Below are 9,482 nucleotides of genomic sequence, written 5' to 3'. Positions count from 1 at the left end.
GGGGGTGGGGGGCACTAGACCCCCTAATGGAGTTGTTGAATTCCTCACCAGCACTTGTGGGGTATATGCGAAGGAAAAAACATTTCGACTAGTCAGAAATCCATCTAGAAATGGACCAATGATAAACAAGGTTATCGCCTGATAAGGGCAAGACTGATACAGAAGTTGGGTTGAAGAAACTTTGAACTTCTTCTGGATGGTATTGGTCATCTGAGTAGTCATTAAGGTCAAGCAATACAGGCATATAATTCCATACAAAAGCAAGTATATTGCGCCCTCAGCATAAAAAATGTGCCACAGTGCATCCAATTAAATATTAAAGTTATGTCGAGCTTAGGATACAATCTGAGCTACACAGGTTGTAAGAACTGCCAGCAGGGACAAAAAAGAACCCAGGGCATTGAGCTGAAGATCAGTCACTGTTGCGACCCCAACACCCATAAGAAGGATGCAGAGTGAAAACTGGATACTTCGGCTGTTATAGCATTACAGATTGTCAGACCCCAGTATACAGTTGTAATATATTGTAATTCAATTACCTAGTACCCTAAAGCAAAGTAGAACGGCACAGGTGAATGGAGAAAAAACCAAACATTTGCACAATCTGTATAACTCATGTACTACGACAAATTTCTCGCACTACAGGACGGAGTTTGATAAGGACACTTAAAGACTGACCTGAATTTCTTCCTAAAGAAAAGGGTCTCCAAAAGAACAGTACAAGGAATGATAGCCAGTTTTGTCATCTAACATACAAAAGTAAGACTCAGAAGCTGATAAAAGAACATGTGAAGCAGTAGCTTAATGGATAAAAGAACAAACTATGTAATATCATGAGGTTAAGATGTAAATAGGATCATACTGACAATTGGTTGAGTGAGGCATGAAAAATATTAAAAACTTACCTGGTAGAAACCAACAGAATTGAAACCAAGACTGAGATTTAGAAGTCCAATAGATGTTCCATTTAAAACTCCAAAACTCATCACAGAACTAGCATCAAAAGGCTTGTGCTCAAACATTCTCATCCATAATGCTACGTGAAGAGAACAAAATGTGACCAGAAGATGCCAGCTTGTCAAAGTAGTGGCTGCATATCCAGATAGAGATAATATCAATTTAAACAAACTATGGAAGTATGAGAAGCAACTAAGACATTTCAGGCTGTCCAGATAAAACCAACAAAAGCAGAGCGAGATTTATCTGCTAGCATTTGCAAGTTTTCACCACTATATAACACATTTAACCATTGTTTGATTGAACGAAACAAAATGTGAAAACAAGTTGCTTGTTGATTGAGATTGTCAAAGCAAACAGAATTCATTCTTTTTGATACATGCCTTTTCTCAATGAAGCAGCTCAGGAAATAGAAGAGATGAGATTAGCGTCTTACACTACTACTCCTTTGTCATAACATATCACGAAAAATTGCAAACGAGGAAATCAAACACCAATGGATCGTTAAGTATCCAGTATCCTACAATCTTAACAATAAGAACGATACTTGACATTTCTATTCGGTAGATTTCTATTCATAGAACTTGTCAATACTTTTTTACTCAAACAACATCATATCCAAATAGTAACTAATAGTTAACTCTTTGCTAATTCAAAGAATAAAAACATTCTTTCGACTACATTTCTCACATAGAGCAAGCAAAAGTGACACTAACAATCGAGATCATATTTATCCCCAAGAAACTCACCAAAAGTAAAACCAAGCGTGCTAATAAGCGCCTTGTTGCAAATAACAATCGAAACTGACGACACCACCGACAAGCTCAGAGCCCCAATGGTTCCCAGCTGGAACTTCTGGCTCTCTCCCATTCTCCACAACCTCTTCTTTTTCCTCTCCCTCTCTTCACTCTCCAACAACGCTTTATCTGGATCCACCATTTTTCCCGATACACCATTTAAAATTATGTCAAAAAACTCCGGAATAAGCAATGCGCCAAAACTAAGCATTAAATTCATACCTCATTGCCATCAATATATCAAAACAACTTTGACTGTATCATACCTCATTGCCATGAATATATCACAACAAATTGAGTGATTCATACGCAACGCACCAGCTCAACTGCCATACATATATAACAAATCAAAAAGCTGATATTAGCATCATTTTCGCGATTCCTGAAACCCTAGATCTGTCATTTCACACAGAATCAGGAAGGAAGCGAGGGAGGGACTGTACTGTACAGAAAGGCGAATGCGGAAAGGTGACGGAAGAAAGACGGCGGATGACGTAAGCGTGCGAGGCGGCATTGATGGGCGGAGCATCAGAGCTCGGCCTGCTGAATGTAAATGTTCTTTGGCTGTTTATCAAAGATGGAAATTTTTTTGCTCTCACTTAATTTTTACAGATATTACGAAAATGGAAAATCCAAAGAAGAAAGGAAACGTTTTTTTTTTTGGGTTTTGTTGACTTTTGTGATTCGGGGGAATCAAAAACGGGGTCGGCAGCACACGTGTATGTAAGGGGGTTGCCTGAATTATGGGAATGTGGGCCTCAATTTTAATGTGATTAAGTTAAGTCTGATGATGATTAGCGTAATCCTCAAGTGATTACTTGCCAACTCTCTGTACATGTCGGTGGCGGTGGGTAGGAACGCTGGGTGTTACATTCCGGGAATCCAAGAAAGTAAATGCGACGGTTAAATTTTTTTTTTTTTAAAGTATCAATGGCGGTGTCTTTAAAAGATTTAAGGCTTAAAAACTAATCCGCGTCGAGAGATTTCATCAGAATGCTTCCTCCCCTCTGGCCATCAAGAATAAATTGGGATTTAACTCCAATTAGTGTCGGCTAGGATTCGAATTTGGGTATAGGGGTTACACACCTAGGCTCCTACCAACTTAACCACTTGTGGTGGTTGACTGTTAATTTATTTATTTTTCTTTACTTATTCGGAGTTTTATTATTTGAAGTCTAGAGTTTAATTCGTCTCTCCAAAACGTGTGGATTTGTTAGTTCTTGTCGTTCATGTAGTGTTGTATTCGTGCGTAAAAATTGGTTTGTCTTTGTATGATTTAGGATTTACGAGAATCTAGTGTGGATTTGTTAGTTCTTGTTGTCCATTTTAGTAAAGAAGGGTTTGAGCTCTCGGGTTTAAGTTGTGGTTCATCAAGTTGGCGTAGTCTTGGAACGCATTACACTCGACTCAACTACAGCATAGTATTAGCACAAGTCTGGAGCAGTGAGAAGACAAAGACCGTGAAGGTGTGAAACTTTGCCCTTTGATCGTGATCTTTGTAAAGACTATGTTTCAGGTCAAAGTTAGACATTATGGGTCATGGTGTGTAACGAACTAGAACTCTAGGCGCAAAATCTCAAGGTCTTATGGCTATCGGCTGGTGAGACACAATGACCATTCACAGTAATTGAGCTCACAAGATTTGTTGCCGACAGGTCTTATGCAACTCCTACCTTCCTTTAGTGCCCAGGAACTCAATTCTTGTTTGGAGTTGGCAGGGGAGAAGTTGAGCAAACACTTCGCGCTATTATGAGGGTAAAATATTCGTAAAAATGTCTCATTTGATAATTATGAGGGTAAAATATTCGTAAAAATGTCTCATTTGATAGAATGCATGCTAAGAAATTTTAGAACTATTTATTCTTATTCTTTTGAATCTGTCATTGACGATAAATCTTAAATCTCGAGTCTTTCAATCTAACTCTTAGTTTTAATCATTGACATCGTTGGTTTCAAAATTTAGCATGCAAGTTACTGTTGTTGGTTCAGACAAAAAAAAAAGGTTAATATTGTTGGAGTAATTAGTGCTTATATAGAAAGATATTGATTGCTTTTATAACTATAGCTTCAAGATTACAATGGAGAAACAAGTAATAACCCGAATGAGGTAAACTACCAATTCCCAGAAATCTCAACCTGAAAGGCTCTGCGGGTACTGTTTAGCTCACCTCGGCAAACCTTTTCACTACTATAATCTGGCTTTTACACTTACCAAAAATCAAAAAAGCACAGACATATATATATGATTTACAAATTCCTTCACCAATATTTTTTTTTTACTGCAAATCTAGAATTGACCCCCTTGGTAAGTCTGGCCAAACTGCCAGTTACCTGGAGCAACATTGTAACTTGTCACAGTTCTACCATCACTGGTGGTGACTTGGAAGGAGAGGGCTTGGCCGTTGAGGTAAGAGTTACTCTGCCAGTTTTGGCCCCAGTTTCTTGACATGGATTGCCAACCAGTTCTGGACCCCTTGATCGAAACCGAATGAACGTCTCCTGCTCCGGCGACATTGGTGATCAGAACTAGGTTGAAGTAGGAGTGTCCATTGATGGTGAACCTTATTCCTCCTTTCTTCACACATGGTACTCTGTAAAGACCAACATAAAAGTCCATTAGTAAACTTCAACACAACGCTCTCATAATTTGTGACATGTTTCAGTGCCACATAGTATTGTAAAAAGTACCATGAAAAACTTCTGGTTAACTTTCAAGTAGTACTTATTCAAGTCATACCTTCTGAAGGCAACTGGCACAATTCCGGCACGGTATTGTGCGATTTGCAAGAAAGCAGGCTCGGCCAAATCGAAGTGCTGGAGGGGAGGGTTGCACCAACCACCATTGTCATTGGCCTGCGCGAAGTTAGGAGGGCAGAAGTTGGTAGCAGTGACAATGATGCTTCCAGGGCGGCACCACCTAGGATCATTGTCACACCTCATTTCATAGCAAGAGCCACAGCTCAAGCCATCGTTGAACAAAGCTGTGCTCAATGCTGCAGTGTTAGTTCCATACCCTTGGCTATACAAGTTCCCATAACCACATGCTCCTCCTGCAAAAGAAACCCCAAAACCGAAATGTCAAAAAATTGAACCCAATATTTAAGAAACTAAAATCGACAGTCTCATAACATAACATGTTGTGTTGGAATATGAACTTACCCATTGTGCCTGAGGCATCCCCACCGCCATAGAATGTGGCATGACCGCCGTTCCAGCCACCATAATCGGCGAAAGTAGAGTGAAAATGGAGGTTGAGGAGAATGAGAAGAGCTAGAGGAGCTAGAGACAATGCTGAAGCTGCCATTTTGTGACTTTTTTGGTGATGATGAATTGGAGAAGGGGAAAAGAGAGGAGCTTTGATGGTCAGAACAGGTTGTTTTGGTTTGTGGTGTTAGTGCACGAGGGTGCCTCTATTTATAAGGAAACTATAGTGAGGTAGCAACTTTGCACAGACTAAGCCAAAAATCAGTTCTATTATAATTTCTTTGTTTTGCAGATAATCAAGAAGAAGAAGAACAACTGATTGAGAAAATCAAGTGCACATGCTGTGGTTCTGGTTGGGGTTACCAACTGCTAGGCCAGTGGGCCAAACTTCTCCACATGCATTTCTTATAAATCTGATTATATTTTTCCTTTTTTTCTTCTTTCATATTTTCAATTAAAATGAATCACTAACTTATTTTGCTTACCGAATTGTCTTGTATAAATACATACGAGACAATGTATCAAACATCTTAATTATAGTTTCTTTCTTTAAACTCGCGTGTATTAAGATCTTATATTTCTTTATGTCTGTGTCGTTTTCAGATATTTCAACAAAGTTTACTTTCAAGTAAGTAATTATCGTTGTTGACACTATATCTATCGTCAGATATAAACATCATTGGAGTCAAAATTCAAAGCCGGAAATGCCATTGTATTTGATGGATTAATGGTAGGGTCTTAACAGACAAGGGTATCTTTGCACATGGCATAGAAAGTCTTGCTAAAATGAAAGCATGGATTAGAGCAAAATAATAAGGGATAAAAGGATATAAAGCTCTTGGTTTTTGATAATACGTGCACCAAAAATTTGCAAGCACTAGGCGAAGTTCTAAATACATACAATTTGCCCTATGAGAATTGTGACTTTACAAGCAAGCTTTCCATATCTGATCTAGAAAATGTGATTAGCAACTTGGAGACTTCATTGCGTCTTTCACATCTGTGCCTCTCGAATTGGGAAGGGCATGTGTTATGTTTTATCACAGGGCCAACTTCATTTGCCCCCACATATCTTTTCAAATTGTGATGTATCACTAATCAGGATAATGAAAATCTTGCTTCTACAGTTGATTCTGGTTCAGTTTTCTGTCTGAATTTGGATCAAACCCCCCTTGGTCTTTAGTTTCTATAGTAGGAGAATCGACAAGGAGCAATTGTCTCCACTCATTAAAGACTTCCGTTGATTCATCCATCTTAACCTTTCTTACAATGAGGACAACATATTCGATAAAATGTCTTGAAGAGAGAAGCTCATGTATAAATAACGACTCAATTGTGACTTCACTCGAGGCATAAATGTCTACTCGAGTTATAAGGTGTTCGATGAAATGTGTTTTATGAGTAAAATGTTTGGTAAAAGTTTCTGAAGTAGTTTACTTGCATACGTGGGTATGAGAGACATCAGGAAGTAGATCTCTGCTTTCTGTTGGGTGTTTGGTCACATGGATACCGACTTTCATTGAATAGTGATCGATGAGATGCTGCTGCCTTGTATCCAATTTTGGACCCGCCCAATAAATGAGTCATGTAGCTAGCTAGAAATTTGAGGTTAGATCAACCCTAGTTTTGAATTCATGTGATTTTCAAGTTTCATTGTAATGTTGAGTGGTTTAGGTCTTTACAAATTTATAGGACAGTTTCTCTTCCGAGCAATTAATTAGTTAAGAAAGTTGATCGATTTGTTCGGAAACATTATTATAGAGTTTCCATCATTTAAGATTAAGATTTTATCATATCATGAAATGCTTCACTCGAGTCGTTTTCAAAGTTTCAAGATCCATATAATTGAAAGAAAGTTACTAGCACTCAGCAACTAATACATTCATCAAAAACCTCATTTTCTTAGCACCTGCATTTTCATGGTCTGGAGTAGTTTTCTGATGATTAACATAGAAATCCTACAAGTTTGTTTCACCTAGCTATAGCATGAGTCATCTGTAACATATATTATGTGGATAATGTCACAGATTAAGATATTGTGTATGCTTTTCGCGAGACTAAAAAGCCAACAGCAGCTCCAGACTTGCAGTATGTTTAATTTTCTTATTAGGAGTTCTGATTGTTCACTTTGTGTTCTTGTTCTTCTGTCTCCAACTTTTCATTTCAAAGCAACACCAACATACAAAGAACAATTACAGGTGTCCTGATCATCAAAACCTTGTATTCTATTAGAGTCCGCTAATCTGATCTTAACTAAACAATTAACAAAGAATTTGCACAGCTGAAACACTAATAACAAGCTTAAATGTGCATGAACCACCATTAACAACATAATTCCTATTATTAACTTATCTGAAACGACAAAGTAGTAATGCATCTTTGTCTTACACAAGAGCAAATTAGAAACAGATAATTAGTAAATTATTGGGGTTTAGCATAATAACAATTACTTCCATCTACCGCCGGCCAAGGCCTATTAGAATAGTGGCATGCTGAACATATCACCTAGCTACCAATTAAGCTGCCTGCAGCTGTAAATTTCAGGGGGAACTATTACTGATCGAAATCACAGTTTCTGTTTATCAGTGCCTTTCTCTAGAGAACCCTAGCCTATTGTTTTCTATGTGATTGCATTAATTTGTTCTGTAAGAGGGTTTTGTGTTTGTAAAAGATCTATGTTTTAGCATCGATCATTCTACTTGTTTGAGTTGTGGCTTGATACAAGCTAAGGCTATATGAAGTCATGAAGAGAAACATTCGTACTAAAGAAGTGACAACGATTTATAATATAGAAGAGGTAATTCATCTACTAATATAGTGATACGATAATCCACAGTCTTACGTTTAGAGTTGTATGGCTTGATAAGCTAGAGATGTTAAAGAAGGAAGCATAGGAATTGTACATTATCAGTATTATATACTATATAACTAAAAGATTTCGATTCAAATTTACTTTTAATCTCACACTTATTAGATACATGTACTCGATCATGGTCGGTCCTAAGATTTCATGAACTCGATCAATTTAGGACTTCATTACAAGTTTACAAAAGGATTTTTTTGATGCAAATGGAGATCACTGCTTTTGCTTAGGGTTTGGATCAGCAACAGCAAAGAATTATTACTCTTGTTTGGAACCATTCATTATGGTCGTGTTGTATCAATTTCTGCAAGCTATTTTGGACCAGCACCTAACATGAAAAGCTATATTATTTGTAAGATCGAGATGTCTGAGGTTGGAGACATATCAAATATGAACATGCCTGTCCTATTATCCTAGACGCACATGGAAAGTGTTCATGCACCAATTTTATCTATATCTTTGAAACAGTATTATTTTTGTAATCTAGGAAGGATTGAAGTTGAGGAAGCATCTTAAACCATCTCGTTTTTGTCCCATGTTAAAACCTGACTCCCTTCACTCCCTTGGCTTCAAATTATATACATATATTGCTCCTTTGTTCTTGTCCTCTCCTGAAGAGAATATTTGAGTTAGGTTCTTGGGTTTGGGTCTTTTATATATTTAGTTTAATTTATGGTAGAATATACAGGAGCAATCTTCAATTCAGATTGCTCTATGATCATGATTCTAAAACCATATTTTTCCAGATTGTCCTAGGATCTTGATTCTCAGAGCTTCATCATTTTTACCTACAATGCATGCTTTAATATTTGGTAAATCTTTCACATTATTGGATTTTTCATTACAGTCTGCTCTTGAACTGGGGAAAGAACTCCACCAACACCACACATGGCTGAGACTTAACTAGCTGGATCACAACAATAATAACACCCCACAGAAGGAATCTAGGAGAAGAGATTTGAACAATATGCGCCATACAATAGAGACTTTTCTTTCTTTTTGTGCCAAAATTTTAATTGGTGCTATTATAATTCTTTGAGTAAATGTTTGGTGGGAACAAAATTAGTGGGAGATTGGATTAGCCAAAATAGACAAAGGGGGGCACATTGGCACAAGGATTTGAAAATCCTTTCAAATTAGTTAGGAGTCTTTGAAAGCGCCCTTCACAAGCGCTTGTCTATGAGCTTCCTGGTAAGAGAATAGACCTCCCTAATGCAGATTTTAAGCAACTGTTTTCTGGTAGGGGAAAATAAGAACATGGTATTAATTCATCAGATTATATGGAGATGCATCACAATCACCAAATCCAAACCCTACCATGTGCATTTTAGAGATATTTGGGGCCAATTTTGATCCTCATAGGTTGCGACGTTGCGTGACGGTCAAGTTTACCCGAGGCCATTCCATAATAAACCAAATCAAACCAATATTTGACGTACTTAAAAAGGATATCACATCTGATGAACCTCAAAACACAACAAAAAAAAAAAAAAAAAAAAAAACCAAGCAGCAAGATTTTGATTCAAGTCAGAGATCGAATAAATCAATATAAGTTATCGACAACCCCTCACTAAATTAACTTTAAGCTGTTTGTTAGCTCATCTACTTCTCCAACCTAATTTTTTTTCACATGAACCATATTTTACATTTTATCACTCAAA

At 37.4% G+C, this 9,482-nt stretch overlaps 2 protein-coding genes across 2 annotated transcripts in view; both read right to left on the bottom strand.

Annotated features, from left to right (window-relative positions):
* LOC101297623 (uncharacterized membrane protein At1g06890-like) overlaps positions 1–1,896 on the bottom strand; it is a 2,946-nt gene extending 1,050 nt beyond the window's left edge. The window contains exons 1-5 of the mRNA XM_004294686.1: positions 1,707–1,896; positions 906–1,090; positions 679–746; positions 343–475; positions 49–210 (exon numbers count right to left, since the gene is read on the bottom strand). Coding sequence (XP_004294734.1) covers positions 49–210; positions 343–475; positions 679–746; positions 906–1,090; positions 1,707–1,896 — 738 coding nt within the window. The remainder of the gene's footprint in view (positions 1–48; positions 211–342; positions 476–678; positions 747–905; positions 1,091–1,706) is intronic.
* A 1,889-nt stretch (positions 1,897–3,785) lies between these two features.
* LOC101297331 (expansin-A8-like) lies at positions 3,786–5,132 on the bottom strand. Its single transcript, XM_004294685.1, has 3 exons — positions 4,914–5,132; positions 4,492–4,804; positions 3,786–4,345 (listed from the first exon to the last, which is right to left on the bottom strand). Exons 1-3 carry the CDS (start codon positions 5,056–5,058, stop codon positions 4,042–4,044), a joined length of 762 nt encoding a protein of 253 aa, XP_004294733.1. The 5' UTR covers positions 5,059–5,132; the 3' UTR covers positions 3,786–4,041.
* Positions 5,133–9,482: the final 4,350 nt, after the last annotated feature.

Source organism: Fragaria vesca, linkage group LG3 (genome assembly GCF_000184155.1).
Source record: "Fragaria vesca subsp. vesca linkage group LG3, FraVesHawaii_1.0, whole genome shotgun sequence".
Taxonomy (NCBI): domain Eukaryota; kingdom Viridiplantae; phylum Streptophyta; class Magnoliopsida; order Rosales; family Rosaceae; genus Fragaria; species Fragaria vesca.
The sequence above is the reverse complement of the archived record's forward strand: the minus strand, read 5'-3'. Positions and strand labels throughout refer to the sequence as shown.

Coding starts and splice junctions, on each gene's coding strand:
- LOC101297331 (XM_004294685.1), bottom strand. CDS start 5,058: ATGGCAGCTTCAGCATTGTCTCTAGCTCCTCTAGCTCTTCTCATTCTC. Junction 4,805..4,913: donor GGATGCCTCAGGCACAATGG/GTAAGTTCATAT, acceptor TTTCTTTTGCAG/GAGGAGCATGTGGTTATGGG. Junction 4,346..4,491: donor GTGCCAGTTGCCTTCAGAAG/GTATGACTTGAA, acceptor TGGTCTTTACAG/AGTACCATGTGTGAAGAAAG.